Consider the following 22,784-nt stretch of genomic DNA (forward strand, 5'->3'; position numbering starts at 1 on the left):
GTCGGCGATTGAGACTCAAGAGTGAATGATGTTGGCTATTGAGGTCGAGATAGGGTGGATGTCGGCAACTAAGGCCGAGTACGGAGGATGTCTGCGACCGTGGCCCAAGTCTTAGTAGTTGTTTTTTCTCAAAACAAATTGTATTCCTTGGGGTTGATTCCTTTCGGGTTTTGTTTGACCCACCTTGACGTTGATTGGCATGCTACTACTACTTTTATTCATACGAGATATGTGCAGAGCAGTAGGAAAATTCTGCCACATAAAGGCGGTTGATAGCTGACTGCCCCCACACCATGTGGGGATGCCGCCGAATGTTGTAGTCATTGGGCGAGAGCCGGTGCTAGTCGATAGGTAGAATGTATTCGCCTTTTACCTCATCGGCGAGTTCAACATCTACAATCTGATCACCGACGACTGACAGCGAGGGAAGTTGATGCTGCCCTCCTTACGGTTTTCCTACCTTTGCGTCGCCTAGCCATAGAGCGTGTTCATGTCCGGCGGGAGGGACACAACTAATAAGAGTATATTGTCGGCACTGGCCTACGACACGACGACAGGCGCATGGGTGAAGATGGCGGCTCTGTGGTGGAGGTGGGTGTTCCAGCAAGATAGGGCTCATACATTATGGCGGTCACCCACATCGCCGCTGCTGACAAGGAGAGGAGGTACTTGTGGTGCGAGAGACATATGTGCGAGAAAGTAGCAAGCCGATTGTCGGAGCCCAATTAATTGTTGCGTCATTCTGATGACTCATTGTTTGGGCACTTAGTTTAGCGAACCGATCATAATAATTTTTTTAAAAGAAAAATGTTTTTTTAATATTAATTATTTTTTAAATCATGATTAAATCAAGCCAGAGATAATATTTACAAATCATAGATTGGATTTTATTTGACGTTTGATATCACAATAAACAACAACAAATCAATTGGTTCTTTGTTGAAACACTTAAACTGCAGGGAGATGTAGCCCTTGAAGAAAACTCTTGATCATCTCTAGAGCTCGAGCTGGCTGATAACTTGGAACCTCATGTCCTGCTCCTCGAACAGTGGCAAATGTCAAATTGTGATCATACACCACAGTGTATCCCCCAACCTACATATTCACAATACAAATCATCAAAATTAATGTCGTTCGTTCTACTGTAGTCACCATCGTTAGAGCAATGAAGAGTATCATAGAGGATAACTTGTCATCAATGTAAACACTTTCAATTCCTGGTGCAATTGAGGATAATTGATTATATATTATGAAAAGATTTAAAACGACACAATTGTCTCCCTACCTCACTGTTAAGCATCCAAGCTCTCCATGGAGCCTTCACTCTAAGCTTTAGCTTCTTGAGGGAGTATCTTGTGGAAGTAATAGGAACTACTCCATCAAAGTCACCACTGCACGAACCCAGCCAACGCTTAGTTAGGGACAAAATTTGATCGAAAACCCCTTCACTCGCAATCTAATGAACGATATCTTTGTCGTATGGCATATGTTATGCAGAAATCTTAAAGCTATCATACTTGCACATCTATATCTACTAAATCAATGAGGCTCGAAACGAAAAATTGATATATCTATATATGTTATTTTTACTTACACACAATGTGTATAAGGACCACAAAATCTATACACCTATTTATACGAAAGCATTGAAATTGTAAAGCTGATTCACACACTAATTAGATATGATGAAGACATCTAATGATTTTTTTTACCTGTACTTCAAAATCCTAATCCCATTAGATAATAATTCATGAATAATTGGCAACATTGTGGAAGGCTGATCTGACCAACTAGTTATCACTTGGCTGCATGGAGACAAAAATATAAATAAATGAGTTACTATGTTTAAAAGAGAAATAAAATTATCAAATGACTTTATCTTATATGAGATATGTATATACCTACAACCAGACCAGGTGTAATTGAGCTTTGTGACATTGGCATGTAGAGCGTTCTGTACCTCAAGATTGTTAAGGTATGTCTCCACGTAATTAGAAGTACAAGGATCAAAATTCTCAATCTGCATCCGAATTTAAGTAAGACATTTCAATATGTTAGTCAGTTCTATTCACAATTGATATGATTGTGTGAAAATTCTCAATCTGCATCGTAATTTAAGTATGGCATTAATTTCAATCTTTGCAAGTTCCAACTTTAGAGGTTGCTGCTCCTTGTAGTGATCCAACAAGAATGCGATGAACTCTGATTCTTGAGTTAACAGGTTAAATCGATTCGATCTAAATTGGCTCTGAAAATACAAGGAAAATGGGGATAATTAAATGTCAAGATGTTCGGAAGAGACAAACCGAGGGTGATTTGGGAGTCGGCGTCACGCCCGACAAGAAGCACAGCGGTGCGTATATGTTGTAGACGTCCAACTCGTACACGGCGAGGTTGGCCTCGTCGACCGCCCTATCGCACTCAGGAGCTGTCGGCGGGGCGTCCGGCGAGAAATTGCAGAACTTGTGGATCGCGTGGATGGTCTCGTCGGCAATCAACGCGTGCGTCCAAAAGTAGTCAAACGTCCCCTTGCTATCCGTCTCCTTGTTGATCACCGCGTTCCCAATCTAGGTCATCCAAAATCAATTTGAAATCGATCGAGATCCATCTTTCCCGATTTAATTTGTAAAAAAAATGAGAGGGGGTCGATCGGACTGATTGATTTCGGGATCCATTGCTTACCGCGATGCCTTTGAGGTTGATGAGGTGATCTTTGTGGTGGAGTATGGCGTGGGCGAGCTGGGGAACGTAGTGGCCGGCGTAGCTCTCGCCGGTGATGAAGAAGTCCCTCCGCTTATACTCTGGGAACCGCTCGAACCAGTTGACGAGGAAAACCAGCGCGTCGATCGCCGTCCTACGGTCTCCGCTCTTGGAGTAGTCCGACATGGTGTTGGAGTAAGAGAAGCCGACACCGGCGGGGCTCTCCAGGAACAAGATGTTCGCCACTGCATGGCACGATGCACGTCACTCGTTCGGCGTAATGCCAAAATAGAAACCTATTTTCACTCTATTCCCTAATCTTTAGGAAATATCATGTGTATGTACACATGATGATGCTGATGACGATGACGATGACAGATTATCCTAACCTTCGTTCCAAGCGTAGGGATTCCTGTATAGAGTCTTGCCGTCGCTCATGACCCGAAACGGCCCGAGCTCCTCCATGGCGCCGTACCCTAGCGACGAACACCCTGGCCCTGCACCCACCCATGCCACAACAATCACCACTCTATCGATCGAAAAGCAACATCATTTTATACTAATTCCATACCTCCATTGAGCCAGAGCACAATAGGCTTCGACCCGCTGTTCTCGACAGCCTCGGCAAAGTAGTAAAACAGAGCCCGTCCGTTGGCTCTGTCGACTGTGGCATACCCCGCAATACTGATCGAAATGCACCCCTTCTGGCTGGCCAGGCAGCAGAACAACCTTGTCCCCCTCCTTCAGCCCGCTATTGTCGTAGACCTTCGACTCCAAGCCGGATACTGAAAGAAGACTGCTCGCCCAAGAAGAAGAAGACGACCTCTCTGCTTCGTTGTTAAAGTAGAACTTGTTTAGCGCATCTCTCTGCCTCGCTATGCTGGAAGCCACGCAGTGTAAGAAACAGAGGAGGAGGAAGAAGAAGAAGAGACAACTGAAACTTGGCTTCATTGTTTGATTGGGAATGAGGAATAGAATGGAATAGAATCTTATTTATGGGATGAATCATTGGATAATTATGGGATGAATCTTTTATATGGGATGGATTCTTGTTGGGGCCAGCGGAGATTGATGTGTTTGCTCTATTTGGCAATGGACTCTTTAAAAGGCCAAAGAATGATTAATTTTGAATAAACATTTTCAAAATTAAAAGAATTTAAAAAAGATTCCACTTTTTTCAATATTTATACAATGAAATAATGCATATTCATATTTTATTTAAATCTAATTTAATTTTCCCTTAATTTTTATCAACTTTTACCACCCACTCACTGGATAATTCATTTATCATAATAAGTAAATCTAATGAGTCACGTATATAATGGTCTAATTAGTTTTAGCTTGACTATTAACTAATTAAATTAATAATGAAGTTTAAATTTATTTAGTTATTGTTAAATTAATTGATTTTAAATTTGATTTCGAATTAACTAAAATGTTAAGTATGGATTAACTAGTTAAGGATTAATTAAGATTAGATTTATTCGTTTAAGATTAATTAAGTGTAAGTTAACATTATTTAAGTTTGAGTAAATTAGTAATTAAGTTTAAGATTTACAATTATTTCTCACGTTTTGGTAAATTAAGTGTAATTATGAACTATTTAATTGAATCTGAGGTCAATTTATTAAGTTTGATTTGAATTAATATTCTTACCTAAATTAAGATTTATTCATTAATTAAATATGAATTAATTTGTTTAGTTAAGTTTAAATTAATTGATTTAAACTAATTATGAATTAGGTTAAATTAAACTTATATTAATCAAATAATAAAGGTTTATTACATTAATAAATAAGTTTTTAGGTTATAAAGAAAATAAAAAACTTTTAATTAATTGAATTAATTGTTTATGTTTTAATTTAATTGATTAAGATTACTTAACTTTTAATAGTGTTAAGTTTATTTAAGTTTTAGTTATGTTAATTTAAGGTTGATAACTAAGCTTCAATTTTGGTGTCATTTAGGTGTGTTTAAGTTAGGTTTATGTTAGGTTTAATTTTAAAATTAAAATTATGGATTTAGTTTTAATTGGATTTAGTTAGATTAAAATTCAAATTAAGTCAAAATTTTAATTAGTTAATTTAGTTAGTTAGCTTAGGATTAAATAAGTTGATTAAGTTTTAAGGTATAAATGTTACTGTAAGAAGTAGCAGATGATCAAACCTAAGTTTTGATATTGACAAAAGATTCTATGTTACGTCTTATTGTTGTTCTAAAAAGTTTAACTGAGTATACAGAAGTCCTAAGTGATTTTAGGCAAAGAAGTCAAAGTGGACACTAGGCAAGTAGAAAATCCTAGTTTGGGCTAGGCAACGAAGTCCTAGTCCGGTGGACTGGGCGAAGTCTTGGCAGGTCGAGGATGTCGGACAAAAATCCTAGAGTCGAGGACAATAGGTGAAGCCCTGGAGGTCGCGGACACCAGACGGAAAATCCTAGAGTCAAGGATATTAAGTGAAAGTCCTGAAGTCCTGAACACCACCTCCTCCAGTCATGCCTTCATTGCCACTCTCTTCGGAATCTCTCTTCTCTTTGGGGTCACCTTTCTCAAGAACGTTGACAGCCTCACGTCATCTCCCTCTTCCTCATGTCGTCGGACGTTATGAGTGCCCCTTTTCTTTACTTTCTCCCTCACATGATGTGTCGTCAAGCAACCACCTTCATCGTAACGCTACCATCGCAGCCTCTGGTCGTTGCCTCCTCTTCTCACTTGTCACCGGCTAGCTGTCGTCTCCGATCTCCTACACCACTGATCAACCTGTTATATTTTAAATATGTCCTAACGCAATTGCCTTATAGAATGTACTATTTATTGGATAAATAAATATTCACTATTTTTGTGTACATACTTTATGTATATGATTGGATCTTAAACTTATTTACTAATGTTTACAATATGATTCACAACATGAGAGAACTTGTATCACAATTAATTGGCTTCTCTATATGTGCAATTATGAATGCATTAAAAAAATACTTTTTTTTAACGTTAAAGATTTCTTAGTTCATTTTTTTATTTCAATTTATTCAGTTTAACCAGAAAATGCTTAACCGAACAATTCGATTTTTTTATGAAAAAAATGAAATATCGAAATAATTGAACTGAATTTTAAAATCTATTGGTTTGTTCAGTTTAATTCAACTTTTGCTCACCCCTAGGTTGATGCTTCTATCTCTAAGGTTGGCGTGGTTTCTGATGAGGTTGGGATGGTTTCTGGTGGGTTGGGTGCATAGTAGGCTGATTAAGCATTCTATCATTTTTATTATGCACTTTTATCCAAGAAAATTTGCTAAAACAATAATACTAATGAATCTAACATGTGTTTCCAGCAGGCGCACAAGCTTTTCGTAGCAACACACCATAAGAATTTTTTTTTTCTTGAATGTATTGGATGCATTGCACTAACATACAAAATATAGATGGATTCTTCATATCTTCAACCACTTCTACAAAATATATATGGATTGATATATTCAGACATTTCAGCATGAACCCACCTCATTGTCCTTCTTTCTCCTCTGCAAGGTCGTTGGTCTCATTTGCCCCATCATCACGCTGCTCCTCTAGGGCAAGTTCATGCCCTCCGGCAACAACTTTCACTTGGCCTTGTTTGAGTTGGACACAAGAGGTTGGATGATGCTGCATTGGTCGCCCATTGATCGTGGTCGGTCTATTGCCAGTAAGCTATGGTCGTTGGGCACGAGTTGGTGGTGGTCGGCGGATGGGATTCGTTTATCGAATGCCCTACCAGATGATCCAATGAACGAAGAGCATCTGCACGTTAAATGCTGTATTTTCCTTCATCATCCTTGTATGAGTCAATGAATGAATCAGATCTGGTAGTCGTTAACTGTCTCTTCATTCACCAAGCACCATGTGTTTGAAGTAGGACAACCAAGAAACCAGATCTAATACAACCATATAACCACTTCTCCATTCATTGTTGTTTTTTGTGTCTCTCCAGAGAAACAGTCTCATTAGTTAGGCGGTTTTGTTGTTTTCTTACCCACTTGCGCCCTACATGTTTTCAGCGGACCAATGTAGGGGTGTGGGCTTGATCCGAGGATGAGAAAATGAGATCGATGCTGAGTGGCCTTGAAGATAAATGAAGTCGACAATTGAGGCCAAAATAGGGAGGATGCTGGGATTTGGAGCCGATGTCGGCGATTAAGACTCAAGCATGAATGATGTCGGCTATTAAGGTCGAGATAGGGTGGATGTCGACAACCAAGGCCAAGTACGGAGGATGTCTGCAACCGAGGCCCAAGTCTTAGTAGTTGTTTTTTCTCTAAAGAAATTGTATTCCTTGGGTCTGATTCCTTTCGGGTTTTGTTTGACCCACCTTGACGTTGATTGGCATGCTAGTGCTATTTTTATTCATATGAGATATGTGCAGAGCAGTAGGAATATTCTGCCACATAAAGCCGGTTGATAGCTGACTGACTCAACACCATGTGGGGATGCCGCCGTATGTTGTGGTCATTGGGCGAGAGCTGGTGCTAGTCGATAGGTAGAATGCATTCGCCTTTTACCTCATCAACGAGTTCAAAATCTACGATCTGATCATCGACGACTGATGGTGAGGGCAGTCGATGTTGCCCTCCTTACGATTTTCCTTCCTCTGCGCCGCCTAGCCACAAAGCATGTTCATGTCCAGCGGGAGGGGCACAACTATTAAGAGTATATTGTCGACACTAGCCTACGACACGGCGGTAGGCGCGTGGGTGAAGATAGCGGCCCGGTGGTGGAGGTGGGCATTCCAGCAAGATAGGACTCATACATTATGACGGCTGCCCACATCACCGCTACTGACAAGGAGCGGAGGGACTTGTGGTGCGAGAGAGATAAGGGCGAGAAAGTAGCGACAGATTGTCGGAGCCCATTTAATTGTTGTGTCATGCTGATGACTCATAGTATGGGCACTTAGTTTAGTGAACCGATACTAAGATTTTTTTTAAAATGAAAAATGTTTTTTTAAATATTAATTATTTTTGAAACCATGATTAAATCGAGCCAAAGATAATATTTAAAAATCATAGATTGGATTTTATGTGACGTTTGATATCACAATAAATAATAACAAATCCATTGGTTCTTTGTTGAAACGCTTAAACAGTAGGGAGATTCAGCCCTTGAAGAAAACTCATGATCATCTCTAGTGCTCGAGCTGGCTGATAACTTGGAACCTCATGTCCTGCTCCTCGAATAATGACAAATGTCAAATTGTGATCATACAACACAGTGTATCCCCCAACCTACATATTCACAATAAAAATCATAAAAATTAATGTCGTTCGTTCTACTAGTCGTCACCATTGTTAGAGCAATGAAGAGTATCATAGAGGATAACTTGTCATCAATGTAAACACTTTCAATTCCTTGTGCAGCTGAGGATAATTGATTATATATTATGATTAAAACAACACAATTGTACCTCAATGTTAAGCATCCAAGCTCTCCATGGAGCCTTCACTCTAAGCTTTAGCTTCTTAAGGGAGTATCTTGTGGAAGTAACAGGAACTACTCCATCAAAGTCACCGCTGCACTCCATCCAAACCGTAGTTAGGGACAAAATTTGATCGAACCCCCCTTCACTCGCAATCTAATGAACGGTATCTTTGTCGTATGACATATGTGAGAAATCTTAAAGCTATCATACTTGCACATCTATATCTACTAAATCAATGAGGCTCGGAAACAAAAAATTGACATATCTATATATGTTATTTTTACTTACACACAATGTGTATAAGGACCACAAAATCTATACACCTATCTATACGAAAGCATTGAAATGTAAAGATGATTCACACCCTAATCAGATATGATGAAGACATCTAATGTTTTTTTTAACCTATACTTCAAAACCCTAATCCCATTAGATAACAATTCATGAATAATTGGCAACATTGTGGAAGGCTGATTTGACCAACTAGGTATCACTTGGCTGCATGGAGACAAAAATATAAATAAATCAGTTATTATGTTTAAAAGAAAAATAAAATTATCAAATGGCATTATCTTATATGAGATATGTATAGACCTACAACTAGGGGTGTAAATGAATCAAGCCGCTCGCGAGCTATTCGAAGCTCGATTCGATAAAAGCTCGTTTGAGCTCGTTTAATGAGGCTCGTTAAGATAAACAAACCAAGCTCAAGCTTCGCAATATTCGACTCGTTAGCTCGTGAACACGTTCGTTAAGCTCATTAAGCAACTTTTAAATAAAAAAAAATAATAGTTTTGATATTGAATTTATAAATTTTATACTCTACTTATGAAAAATATTGACAAATATATTAAATTTATTTATTAGAATAAATTTATAAATTTTAATAATAATATTATAATTTTCTCTAAATATATTATTTAGTTTTTAATGAATATTTAAATTTATGATTTATATTTATTAAACTTGTTTAAGCTCGATAAAAGCTCAAATAAACTCGTGAGCCATGAATATATTCGTTAAGTAAAGCTCGAGCTCGGCTCGATTATAAACGAGCTAAGCTCAAACATTCAAGAGTTCGGCTCGACTCGGCTCGATTACATCTCTACCTACAACTAGACCAGGTGTAATTGAGCTTTGTGACATTGGCATGTAGAGTTTTCTGTACCTCAAGATTGTTAAGGTATGCCTCCACGTAATTAGAATTTAGAAGTACAAGGATCCAAATTCTCAATTTGCATCCGAATTTAAGTAGGACATTTCAATCTGTTAGTTAGTTCTATTCACAATTAATATGATTGAGTGAAAATTCTCAATCTGCATCAGAATTTAAGTATGACATTAATTTCAATCTGTGCAAGTTCCAGCTTTAGAGCTTGCTGCTCCTTGTAGTGATCCAACAAGAATGTGATGAACTCCGATTCTTGAGTTAACAGGTTGAATCGATTTGATCTAAATTGGCTCTGAAAATACCAAGAAAATACAGATAATTAAATATAAAGATGTTCGGAAGAGACAAAACGAGGACGATTTTAGAGTCGATGTCACGCCTGACGAGAAGCACCGCGGCGCATATATGTTGTAGACGTCCAACTCATACACGGCGAGGTTGGCCTCGTCGACTACCCTGTCGCACTCTGGAGCCGTCGGTGGGGCGTCCGGCGAGAAATTGCAAAACTTGTGGATCGCGTGGATGGTCTCGTCGGCGATCAACGCATGCGTCCAAAAGTAGTCGAACGCCCCCTTGCTATCCGTCTCCTTGTTGATCACCGCGTTCCCTATCTAGGTCGTCCGAAATCAATTTGAAATCGATCGAAATCCATCTTTCCCGATTTAATTTGTAATAAAAATTAGAGGGGGTCGATCGGGCGGAACGATTTCGGGATCCATTGCTTACCGCGATGCCTTTGAGGTTGATGAGGCGATCTTTATGGTGGAGTATGGTGTGGGTGAGCTGGGGGACGTAGTGGCCGGCGTAGCTCTCGCCGGTGATGAAGAAGTCCCTCCCCTTATACTCTGGGAACCGCTCGAACCAATTGACGAGGAAAACCAGCACATCGATCGTCGTCCAACGATCTCCGCTCTTGGAGTAGTCCGACGTGGGGTTGGAGTAGGAGAAGTCGACGCCGGCGGACTCTCTAGGAACTAGACGTTCGCCACTGCATGGCACGATGCACGTCACTCGTTCGGGGTAATGCCAAAGAGCAGAAACCCTTTTTCACTCTACTCCCTAAACTTTAGGAAATAACATTTGTATATATATATATATGATGATGACGACAAAGGATCCTAACCTTCGTTCCAAGCATATGGATTCCTATACTGAAACGACCCAAGCTCCTCCATGGCGCCGTACCCCAGCGACGAACACCCCGGCCCTGCACCCACCCACGCCACAGCAATCACCACTCTATCGATCAAAAAGCAACATCATTTTCTACTAATTCCGTACCTCCATTGAGCCAAAGCATAATAGGCTTCGACCCACTGTTCTCGGCAGCCTCGACAAAGTAGTAAAATAGAGCCCGTCCGTTGGCTTGCCGATTGTGACATACCCCGCGTACTGATTGAAATGCACCCCTTCTGGCTAGCCAGGCATCAGACAACCTTGTCCTGCTTCTTCAGCCCACTATTGTCGTAGACCTTCGACTCCAGGCCGAATACCGAAAGAAGACTGCTCGCCCAAGAAGAAGAAGAAGACCTCTCTGTTTCGTTGTTAAAGTAGAACTTGTTTAGCGCATCTCTCTGCCTCGCCATGCCGGAAGCCACGCAGTGTAAGAAACAGAGGAGGAGGAAGAAGAAGAGACAACTGAAACTTGGCTTCATTGTTTGATTGGGAATGAGTAATGGAATGGAATAGAATCTTATTTATGGGATATGGGATGGATTCTTGTTGGAACCGGCGGAGATTGATGTGTTTGCTCTGTTTGGCAATGGACTCTGTAAAAGGCCAAAGAATGATCTGTTGCGTCGAATGAGGCAACTCATCTCTGTTTGATCCGACTTGGTTTGAGTTTGATTTGTTCTAACCGGTCCTGTCATTGTTGGTTCTGCTATTAAAATTCAAAACAACTTCAGAGTATCCATCGTAAAAGAGGATTTTGTTTTCCTTCAATTTTTCGAGTAGGAATAAAGGTGTGGATTCCAGCTTAGTAATCATGATGGCAAAAGGCGAATTCACTCGCTCCCAGTGCCCCCATCAATCCGTTGCAGGGTCAATACAGAGGAGGAAAATCACGGGTGACTACTAGCCTTTGGAATAATGACTAACATAATGCAATATATGACTAAGACGATAAAATTGCAAAATAGATCAAACCATCCGATACTTTTCTAGCTCAACAAATTCAGTCTACGTACGTAGTTCCTTGGTTCAGCTACATGTCATTAGACTTGATACATATGGCCCTAGGACACCTGGTTCAGCCCACTCCGGACAAGTCCAGCCTAATTGATTCAGCTCCACATTGATTCGGCCTACACCTCCTTCAAGTTCTACAATGCTCAGCAGCCTCTGCTGAACACTCCTCTTGAGTTTAACTTAAACATCAGATCAGAGGGGTTTTTCTGGACATCTCCGATGCTGTCTGACGCATGTTAATTCACACAGACCCGATCACTCACATCATCGGAAGAAGCTTCTCAAGTCCAGTGAGAAGATAGTAGCTTCAAATCGACATGCATTCCCCATATTTCAGGGGAGTAGCATTCTGCTCCCATGTTTGCCCGTTTATGGTGCTTGTTCATCAACATTTTGATTGAACTTATAGTTCTATCCAATTATTTCGCGTGACAAACAGAGCATAAACACATTTGTGATGTTTCAACCATTAATTAGCTACATGTACAGCTGCAAGAAGAGCATTTTCATGGTGATACTGCTGCCAATGAACCGAATTCAAAAGATTATTCAACGAGGAGGAGAAGACGACAAAATCACAAGGTTGAGTGGATAGTAGAATGCAAGAACACATACCCCGTCTCAGGCCGAGCTCACAGGCACTGCCTCGAACAACTTGGCGAAGTAGAACTGGGTAGTGATGAAGCCCCTCTTGTTCACCTTCCACCCAACCTTGCGCAGAGCCCGCTCGACGTCGCCCTCGGCGTGCAGATAGGCCCTCGTGGCCTTGCTCGGGCCGGGGAACAACTCGCCCACCCGTTTCAGGAGGTTGTAGTACAAGGTCTTGGGAGCGAAGCTGAGCACTAACCTGCTCTCGGCCAACGACGCCAAGTGGGCGATCATGGCTTCGGCCTTCTCTTGAGGGTAGTGGATCAGCACGTCCAAGCACACCACCGTGTGGAATTTTCCCTCTAGTGATTCGAGGTCCTTGACCTCGAATTTGGGCATCTGGGCGCCGGAATGGCCAACTAGGGCGTCCCGCGCCTGGCGCTCGGCCTCGGCAACCATCGAGGCGGAGATGTCGCTGGCGGTGACGAGCGCGCCCTCCCGGGCGAGCGGGATGGTCAGGCTACCGGTGCCGCACCCCGCGTCGCAGACGGAGATGCCGGCGAGCGGGCCGCCGTCGCGGAGCATGGCGAGGGTGTTCTCGACGGTCTCGGAGTGGCCGAGGCGGATGTCGAGCTGGACGCGGTTGACGCCCTCGTTGGCGTCGCCGTAGATCTTCTTCCACCGCTCGAATCCGGTCTTGTTGAAGTAGACGCGGACGACATCTTTATCGTCGCCGCCCACCACCTCGGCCTGCTGGCGGCGGCGGCGCTCGGGGTCCGAGAAGGAGAGGGCAGCGGCGAGGGCGGCGACGGACGAGGCGGCGGCGAGGGCCACGGGGGCGTCGAGGGAGGGGAGGTCCGCGGAGGGCGGGAGGGCGAGGGTGCGGGAAATGCTGCCTCGTTTGGGTGAGAGGATACGGTGGCGGCACGGGTGGGCCTGACTGACGGTGGTGATGGCGGGGAAGAGCACCGCCGTGAACGCCATTCGATCTCCGGCGGCGTGCCTTCTTCAGCTCGCAATCGGATTACAGAGATTTCCGATAAGGTTGGTGTCAATGAAATGTGTTATCCAATTTTTTTTAAAAAAAAATAAATAAATATGAATTTTCATTTAACCACTGAAATTCTCTCTTTTAAAAAAAAATAAAAAAGGCCCCACTAATTTTTATTATCATAAAGAGCACCTTTTTGTGTTCAGAATAATCTAAATTGTGAAAATAATTGTTGTCTTTCTCATTTTTCACAATTATTCAAACAAATTAGTAAATAAAACGACAGAATTTAAAGGCAGGGATTGCCTACCCCTCTGGTGTAGTTTCGTTATGCCTGAATCTGATAGGGAACGACCCTGGATAAATCGGCCGCGAAAGATTTATCGATAAATTCGATTGATGTTGTAGGAAAATTTTCAATAGCCAGCACGAATTCTACTTCCCTTGTTGCAGTCTCTCGAGCTCGGACTCGGCTTCTTGGAGCCGCAGTCGCAAGGTAGATATTCTCTGCTGAACTTCTTCGATGGTGCCCCGCACGAGAGAAGGCTTATACGGTGTAACATAGTGTTGACAGAACTTCCTAAGTGCTTGAACTCCGCAAACCTGCAAAACCGCCAGTATCGTCACCACAAAAGATGAGCTGAATTACTAATGATTCATCATTCACCACCGCGATATACGACCTCTTCCGGGAGCAGCGGCAATTTCGTGATGTTGAAGTCGTCATAAAGCATGTAGAACTGGTCGATATACTTTTGTTGCATCTTTATTCGCGCTTTTAGTAATTTGGATTCAACGGCTACACAATTGAGATAGACCATATCAACTAGGATGAAAGCAAGAAAACAGCAGATTTTTTAATAAACACATCAATAGTGTAGTCGCGCACCTTCATCCTCAAAAAGAACTTGGTTAATAATGATGTTATGGGCATCTATCTCAAACTTTGCGAGTTCTTGAACCAACCTTTCAGTTTCATATAGAGAAAGAAACTCAGGAATACACACGCAGACGAATGTTGTCAAATCCTGTTGCAACAAGTTCATCAGTAAATAGATTTGCAATGCATGTATCGAATTTAGAACCAACAAAATACATCATCACACAATCAAACAGAGATATATGAAAAAGACACACGTAGCAGCAAGTTCAGAAGCACGACAAAGACAAGCCGAAATATTTATGGGATGAAGCATAAATTTTCTCTGCCATGGAAGCCACCTAGTAATACTAGATCTTCCAGGTTCTTGTATAAATTGAGCATTACTAGCCTTCGAGATCTACCAATATCTCATAAATGCAAAACCATCCTCACTAACTGAACTTAACGCGAATAGATTACCAGAAGCACTTGTAAAAGACACCAACATTGCCAACTGAAAACATATGTGAATTGGAAGTACAGAGTTAATTTAGTAAAGTTGAATTTGTGCACAATATCATGAAGGGATTGATCTTACTGGATCCTTAAATTGTCTGTTTACTTGCTCAATCACATCCTTTATACCTTCCAGCCTGCCTAGCATAGCATCCTCACTGAACTCATCACCAAGGCCAAGAAGGCGAGTAGCCTGTCAATATCAATAAAAAGGGTATTGATGATGATAACGAATGCCTGAAGAAATGCAATGGTGACAAATATCAAGAAAAAAGTAGGGGAGAAAAGAGTGGCAAAACTTTGTGAATACATAAACACGCCCACATATATATGCTAACTATTTAAGGAAAGTTCCCTAAGAAAATTGTCTTTTGCATATTAAGGAATTAGAGAAATGCATCTATCTCATGTATACAATTAAAATTTCATTCAATGGATGAAGTACCCATCGTTATAACTAGTGAAGAATCTACCATTGGTATAGGAGGGGTTCTAGCGAGTGATTACTAGCCAGACACCACCAAGAGAAGATGGCCCTTAGCAAAGGTCACCTAGGAGTTATTGTGAATCTAGTGAGTTCCTCAACAGATCATTGGACGATTCGAACACTAAAAGATCTTTCTTTGAGTTATGCTAGCCTTTTCCTTTCTGAAAAATAGCATTACTAGACAGTCATTAAGAAACCTAAGTTTCACACTACATTTAACAATCGACAAAAATCCAGTAAACCCTCGAAATTTGAATTCTAGTAAGCCTACTAATTTTCTCTCATATTTCTTGATCTTGTCTAACTACTTCAACTCCATGTACCTGTCATAACAATCCACGCTATCGGCCTGTAAGCATCTTGCTTGATTACCTCTTTAAACAATCTCATAACTAGTCATCTTGTTCAACCTTCCTGTCCATTTATTACACAATCTTCAGGAACAATTATCTATGTCAATCTGTAATTCTATATTTTATGATTCCTACTTCCTTGACCAAACTAGTGAATTACATGAATAGGGAGAGAATACAAATAGAAAACTATATCTTACGGTATTGTCATAAGCAAACACACTTGGGAAGAGTGTCATCCATTTAATAAAAATGCTTGATTTGAAACTGCCAACCAGCAAACAAGACAATCAAAGATAGTCAAACAATACTACTGAACAAACATAGGCAAAAATATCACATCAGCTAACTACAGGTTAACAAGAAGCCATTACAACATGCAAAATTATACAATCAACTCTTCCATGGTACAAGAATAGTGCAATTACCTGTGTAAACATGCCACCAAACTTATTCTTCAGAGACATAACTTTCTCAAGCCCCTTCTCTAAAGTTGACGGAAATTGCAATAGTCGTAAAGTATGACCAGTTGGAGCAGTATCAAATACTATTACTGAGTAATCCATTGTCTGGACTAATCTGCAGTCAATCGGGTGAAATATCAATGATTCTTAATGTTTGTGGCAGAACTTGAACGTGATTCAAGAAAATAAGATTGTCTTAATATGACATGCATCAGACTTAACAACTTAACAAATTCCCCCACAAAGATTACAAGCAATAAACACTGTAACCATGGTTTAAAATTTTAACCCGTGCTGAGTTTTCGGTCTAGGACCGGAGCGATATAGTTTCGGTATTATATCGCACCGTACTGATATAGTTTCAGTATTTTTTAAATATATAATATATTCATTAAAAATAAAATATTTAACATAAATATTTAAAATATAAAAAAAATCGGGAAATAAATATAAAAATAGATAAATAAATTTTAAAATTTATTATATTTTTTAGAATTAAAATAAATTAATTAGATAATTTTATTAGGGTTTAATAAAGTCTCTTTATATTATCCCTATCATAACTAGGAGTTGATTAAAACAATTTACCTAAGTTTTAATTAAAAAAAACACCCGCCCACCAGACTTGTTGCGTGAGAAGTCGCGTGACCACGCGGCGGTTCAGGCAACTCCGGCTCGGCTGTGAGGGTCGCGCGACCCCTCCATGGTGGACGCAGTGGGTCACGCGCCCACTCCGCGGCTGCCGCGCTGTAGACGCGGGGGTCGCGCGACCCCTCCACGATGGCTTTGAGGTCACGCGACCCCTCCGCCATGGCTACGAGGTCGCACGACGCCTCTCTGTTGTCACGGGGCCTGGTATCGAGGTCGTGCTCGGAATGAAATGTTTCGCCCTTTTCGACCGGTTTGGCACGGTATTTTAATCCCTGACTGTAACACCATAAACATCAGAGATTATAATCAAAATAATTAAGGAATATGGTTTTTCAAACAAATTAAATAAACTTTGGATGATATGGAGTAATCCAACATTTGATGCAACGCTTGGAGTTTGTCTAGTATTTGGCATGGTTTCAGTCTTGCAGATACATAGCAACAAACTGTCAATTCCTTGGTGCCAATAGGCAACCACTTTGTCAAGTAATTAATCACATGGCTATTGCACTATTGCATAAGAAGTTATATTCACTTACAAATAATCGCAGTAGCAGGAATAACCTTATGTAAATATACAATGAATGAAAAAAGAAAGCAGACAAGTATACAGTTTAGATATTGGATGAGTTATCAAAACCTACAATCAGCAGAAGGGAAGTTGTAATTATAACATCATAAGCCTCTTATGTTAAAAACTTATAAGACACTGGTGTCTCGGTTATGCTTTATTGGTTGGTGTATTTCTTCAATGATTAAGAGATAGTCATGTATCGTAAAAAGAATATTTACAAGAAACCAGGTAGATGCCCAATGCAAAATAGAATATAGTAAAAGTGGAAAAGAGGTTGAGAAGGCAATATTCATTTGGAAGATGACTGATGAATATTATAGTTAAACAAATCAAATAACTTAAGGTTAAAAGGTGCTACTGGTAGACGAGAGATGAAGACATGATAGTAAACATTAGTGTCACATGAGCTATGGTGAGACAAGTAACATATAGTTAACCCAATGGAACATATTAGTATTTATCACAGTCAGTATATTATTGTTGGTTTCATGCTTGACTCGTACTTTTGGTTATTGGATCCTGATTCCAGCAAGCTTAAAATATCACTGGTATTGTTTGAACAATAAGTGGTAATGTTACTGAATTTAGAAAATATGACGCTGAAGAATTTGGTATCATTCGATACTAAACTTGTATTACTTAATTTGAATACAACTAAACCTATAAAACAACATAATAATTGTCTAAGATGCATAGTATATTGCATCCAAAGGTTTGACTTTGTACTTCAACAAACCCATGCAATAGTGGATTAGCATAGATCAGTGCATTTGAACCCTGTATATGTTGTACAATGAAGCATTCGTCATCTATCTTTTCCTCTCTATCTGTATTTATATGAAAGCAAAGCCTAGTCTGCAATTGGCAAAGCTTTACAGTCATACGTATCTAGCAATCCAGAGAATACATTCGTCAGGTAAATCATCAAGAGAGCAAAAAGAACCGTCTTTTACATGATTGCACAGCAAGAAGTATCCTTCCAATGGTCCCAAACCATAAACAGCAGAAATCAAATAAAGTGAGATCTTACTTGAGCATTTCAGCAAAGCTCATAGCCTCGTCGACTCCGGGAATCGCATTCGTCAACTCCGAAAGGAATCCTTCCAGGCCCTCGTCAGATAAGTCGTCGTCCTCCATCTTGGGATCCACTTCCTACGGAAGATGGAAGAACCAAAATTTCTTTAACAAAACAAGGTAGAGAAGAAATTGGGAGTAGTAACCACACGGATATAGATCGGATCGGAGATAGGAGGGTGGAGAACGGATAGAGGAACGGTGGAAATGATTATACCATGGCGTAGAGGTTGGAGAAGCCATTGACGAGGGTGGGGACCTTGGTGAAGCGCTGCTGGAAGGCGTCGCTGAGGTTATGGGCAGGATCGGTGGAGATGACGAGGACGGACTGGCGGACCTGGGCGAGGAGGACAGAAATAATGGAGCTGGAGGTTGTTTTGCCAACGCCGCCCTTTCCCCCGACGAAGACCCACTTAAGCGTCTCCTGCTCCAGGATGTTGCGCACCGATCCATCCGGCACTTCCGTCACCATGGCCGACACCGCCTCCTCGCCTTCGTCGCTCCTTTACCTCTCGCTTCCTCCCTGCGGATTCAGAAATAGTAAACAAATGCGGCGGCGGAAGAAAGTTTTTGGGCAATTTACCAAAAACAGAAAGATGTATTTACGTTCATTTTCAACTACTAAGGTTTAATCAAACCACACCTAATCATTTCCAAAATTTAAATTTAAATTTAAATGATATTTTAATAATTTTAAAGCGAAATGAAAATTATTTTTTTTTATAGAAGTTCGTCCTCTACTTATAATATTTTAACCAACTGTATATAAATATTTCATATTAAAAAAAGTTTTGATGGACATTAAGGTCGGAAAAAAAAATCTAATTGAATTTTATGGTTAATTGATTTGGACATCTCCTCTTTTCTAAATATAAAATTTATCTTAAATTTTATATTTTATGTAAAAAAATATACATCAATTATCCTATTGATTCCTTAAATTTATATTTCATGAATAGTATTATTTTAAATTTTAAATTTTATATTTTAAATGATATTTTAAAATCTATTTATTAAATATTAAAATATTATTTAATTTGGAAAAAAATAAAAAAAAATAAATTATATAATAAAAAGTAGATATTATATAAGGAGAGAGAAAATAATAAAAAACTAAAGATAGGGTAAAAAAACTATAGAGAAATTGATATAGTGTATTAAAAAATGAATTTTTAAATTTAATAGAGTAATTCAACTATTGAAATTTTAAATTGTAAATAAAAAATCGTAAGATGACACCCAACAAATGTTTAATATTGTTTAAAACATTTACATCAATTTTTATATAATATCTATAAAATTTAAAATAAATTATCTAATTTATTAAATTTAGATAATTATTTTTTAACTATCCTATTTTCTTCTCTTTCTTTATTTTCTCTCTATGAAATATCTATTTTATTTTTTCTCTCTCCTATATTAAATAATATTTTAATATTTAAAAAAAAATTATTTTATAAAAGCTAAATTTAAAAAATAAATAGGATAGCTGATAAAAAAAATCATAAAATTTTAAATTTAAAATAAATTTTATGTAAAAAAAATTGATCTGAATGCCCTTATATATACATTCTCCTATTAACTTCTTTAATTAAGATTAACATCAAATGTTATTAAATTAATATTCGAACAGCAAAACATAATTTTAACTGGGTGAAAAACATGTATTAAAAACTATCCTCAGACGAATCCATCAAAGAGTTAAAAGATCCAGTGGAGCGGTGGGAAGTGGCAATGGGCATGAGGGGCACCCGCCATATCCAGGTCCCCGGCGGCCAGACATCACCGGCTCCTGGCTCTGGGACTTCGCTGCCCACCTCGCCGTGGCACCCTCCTGGAGCTCGGCACAGGGGCGAGCCTCCCGGGGCTGGTTGGTTGCATTAAAATTTAAAGACAGTTCACTTCTACTGACACCAGAGAGGTGCACAAAATCTTCAAAAAAATGTCTGCTCAGAAAGATTAGAGAGATAATATTCAAAGTTATCATATTTTTATAGAACTTAGGGGTTAGGGTTGTCTTCTCAACAAGGGACCATGTTTCTCATTGTCCCTTGTTTAGTAAATTTCAGTTGAAGGAATTTTAACACATTTCGGTTGAGGAACTGCTTGTTTCATCAAAATTTAACTACATAAACATGAAGTCTCTTTACCCCATCTGCCCTTTTGCCACATAGTTAGACACAAAGTACTTAAATTAACTCTAAAAGAAATCAAGACATGCCTTAGCATCTCGTTGCAATGTTGTGAATATGCCCAGCACCTAGCCGTTTGGCCCTAGCAAAAAGAACAGAAACCAGAAGTCTGTTATTATTTACGTCATGTATAAGAAAGACTCTTACCTCTTATACACCAGCTAAATATGCAGATATCTTCGAACTTAAGTTGTAGTCAATGAGGGAAGCTGACCTTCTGTACATGCAGGTTGCGGCCAAGTTCTTTTTCCATTTACTTCCATAGTTGTATACATTCCCCAACAGGTCAAGTTCTACTACAGCTTAGGTAATGATAAGAGATCCAAGACATGGTTAATTCACAATATCGTCCATAAGTACTCCTGAAATCATATAGAAAGGTCCAAGTTCTAATAAAGGAAGAGAAAGTACACTTAATTGTCATGTATTATATTTAATTATACTGTATCATAGAGTAAGCATCAATAGAATAAGCATGCTGCAACACTTAAGTTGATTGCGTGTTGGACAATAAATAAGATTAGGGATAAGCTTCGTTACTCGGACTTATCAGATATACCAATGCATACACGGAGCCGTACAAGTATGGGTATGAAAAATGAGCCTTGTGTGAGAGTAAGAGGAGTGGCAGGACACGTGCTAATATGAAAATTGAGCTCGAGTAGTTGAAGCTTATGTGAGAATAAGAGGAAGAAGAAATAAATGAAGTTAGTTTGTTACAAACAGCTCACACTGCATGAGGGAGGGGAGTTTGTGGTGTGGGTGTACAAGGAGGGAGATGAATTCAAAGTTAAGCAGCTCAGGCAGCTCTGTAGTGTCTGGGAGGGGAAAACGATGGCAGAACTCGCATCGAGTGGGAGGGGGTCAGGGGATTAGGATTGATGGATAACAAATTATGAAACTCATAAGTTATTAGGGTCATATAAATTTCATCGGCAACAATATTATATAAGTTAGGTTTAGTATTAATATTACAAGTTATATAACATACATTATCATAGCTTATATTGTTTTATATTATTAGTTAGGGTTGTATTTCATATAAACTAATAATCGTGCACACACGTCACATGTGTAATATAATACATTGAAATCACATTGATCCTTTATAATGAAATTATATTAATTAAAGCATTTTAACATTAAAATACTAAAGTAGAGTCCTTAGGCTAAAGTACCTGATTTTTGAAAATCTGAATTATTTGGATCTTTGAAAATCCGAATTGTTTGGATTTTCGAATGTCACCCTTACGGCTTTCCGATGAAAAAATTTAATTTAATTTAATATTATACTTATCTTAGTAAAAAAAACTAAGAAAAATATATTTTTTAACATTGTCAACCTAAAATATTTATAGAAATTTCTTTAATTATAGTGTTGTCAATTCTAAGATGTGAGACTAAAGAGAACTATATTTTTTTATATTAAACAACCAGATAAAATTAATAATGAGAAAATTCATAATAGTATACCGCAAGTGAGTCTCGAACTCTAGATCATTGATTGTTTCACTTATGAAATTATTAATAAACCTTGGAATTATTTTTAGTGTGAATAAAAAAAAGATATTAACGTAAATTCATTTTAGGCTTCATCAAAATTAGTTAGTAAAGGGGAGAGATTTTTAATAAAATAGTAAGATTAATGGGGAAGGAAGGAGAGTTAGGTAATAACAGTTACTTAGATTATATACATTACAACCGATATTAGATTGTTTTTTAAGGTTTGTTGTGTCTCTATATCTGTGTTCTAAATTTGAACTCTTATCAACGAGTCTTAGTGTCCTCATTTTGAAGGGAAAAGAATGTGTAACTAAAAACTTGGATTAATACCCAGGTCAGTTACTGATACCCAACTCCAAGTAACAGGCAATCAGAACCTAAAGCACTGAGATAAGGAAAACTACCGTGCAAGTATAGTCATCTAGGATTTCGATAACTCATTCATGTGATTCTCTATTTATCAACACCCATATCAGAAAGGGAAATAAAATGTTATTAATAATAATAACAACCAAGTCTTATCCCACTAGATAGGTCAGCTATATAATTCTTATACGTTATTAGATTCTATAACCTACTATATCATCATCTATATTTAAATAAATTATGTCATATTTTATTATCGTTAATCAAGTCTTCTTTGGTATTCATCTGCCTCATTTGATATGCACATTGTCATAATTTCATATTACCTATGTAAAGCATTTATTGCTAGTCTAAATACATAAATGTACCATCTTAAATGTATCTCTCAGAATTTCCACTCAATAGATGCAACCCGACTTTCTCTCTAATATTTTCATTTCTTATCATGTACATCCTTATATGCTCGCATATTCGGTTTAACATCCAAATCTCAATCACTCTCATCTTCTACTCATGTGCTCGCGTCATAACCCAACATTCAACTCCATATAACATAACAGGTCTAACCACCATTTTATAAAGTTTTTCTTTAAATCTTAGAAGTACTTTATGATAAAAAAAACACTTGACGACGATTTCCTTCATTTCAATC

The 22,784-nt window shown here is 38.8% G+C and overlaps 2 protein-coding genes, 1 long non-coding RNA gene and 2 pseudogenes across 5 annotated transcripts; all 5 read right to left on the reverse strand.

Moving 5' to 3' along the window:
* Positions 1–902: 902 nt before the first annotated feature.
* Positions 903–3,651, reverse strand: LOC122010756 (annotated as a pseudogene).
* Positions 3,652–9,472: 5,821 nt separating this feature from the next.
* On the reverse strand, positions 9,473–10,907 carry LOC122010757 (annotated as a pseudogene).
* Positions 10,908–11,954: 1,047 nt separating this feature from the next.
* On the reverse strand, positions 11,955–13,083 carry LOC122008761 (magnesium protoporphyrin IX methyltransferase, chloroplastic-like). 3 transcript variants are annotated; one of them, XM_042564603.1, is made up of 2 exons: positions 12,127–13,083; positions 11,955–12,000 (listed from the first exon to the last, which is right to left on the reverse strand). In XM_042564603.1, exon 1 carries the CDS (start codon positions 13,081–13,083, stop codon positions 12,133–12,135), a length of 951 nt encoding a protein of 316 aa, XP_042420537.1. In that variant the 3' UTR covers positions 11,955–12,000; positions 12,127–12,132. The 3 variants fall into 3 exon arrangements, with proteins under 3 accessions (XP_042420537.1, XP_042420535.1, XP_042420536.1); XM_042564601.1 differs by having other exon boundaries at positions 11,955–12,028; XM_042564602.1 differs by having other exon boundaries at positions 11,955–12,031.
* Positions 13,084–13,525: 442 nt separating this feature from the next.
* On the reverse strand, positions 13,526–18,644 carry LOC122008759 (ATPase GET3A-like). Its single transcript, XM_042564600.1, has 7 exons — positions 18,289–18,644; positions 18,028–18,149; positions 15,737–15,887; positions 14,551–14,661; positions 13,980–14,118; positions 13,774–13,889; positions 13,526–13,693 (listed from the first exon to the last, which is right to left on the reverse strand). Exons 1-7 carry the CDS (start codon positions 18,541–18,543, stop codon positions 13,526–13,528), a joined length of 1,062 nt encoding a protein of 353 aa, XP_042420534.1. The 5' UTR covers positions 18,544–18,644.
* A 1,018-nt stretch (positions 18,645–19,662) lies between these two features.
* LOC122008763 lies at positions 19,663–20,625 on the reverse strand. The gene is made up of 2 exons (XR_006119366.1): positions 20,478–20,625; positions 19,663–20,345 (listed from the first exon to the last, which is right to left on the reverse strand). It is a non-coding gene; the product is annotated as an uncharacterized LOC122008763 (long non-coding RNA).
* Positions 20,626–22,784: the final 2,159 nt, after the last annotated feature.

The sequence above is a fragment of the Zingiber officinale genome, chromosome 8A (assembly GCF_018446385.1).
Source record: "Zingiber officinale cultivar Zhangliang chromosome 8A, Zo_v1.1, whole genome shotgun sequence".
NCBI classification, from domain to species: domain Eukaryota; kingdom Viridiplantae; phylum Streptophyta; class Magnoliopsida; order Zingiberales; family Zingiberaceae; genus Zingiber; species Zingiber officinale.

What these genes read in the sequence shown, in the direction of transcription:
- LOC122008761 (XM_042564603.1), bottom strand. Translation starts at nt 13,083, where the DNA reads ATGGCGTTCACGGCGGTGCTCTTCCCCGCCATCACCACCGTCAGTCAG.
- LOC122008759 (XM_042564600.1), bottom strand. Translation starts at nt 18,543, where the DNA reads ATGGTGACGGAAGTGCCGGATGGATCGGTGCGCAACATCCTGGAGCAG. An exon ending in TTGGTGGCATGTTTACACAG is followed by an intron (nt 14,662 to 15,736) that starts GTAATTGCACTA and finishes TGATATTGACAG; the next exon opens with GCTACTCGCCTTCTTGGCCT. An exon ending in ACAGACAATTTAAGGATCCA is followed by an intron (nt 14,119 to 14,550) that starts GTAAGATCAATC and finishes TTGTTGCAACAG; the next exon opens with GATTTGACAACATTCGTCTG.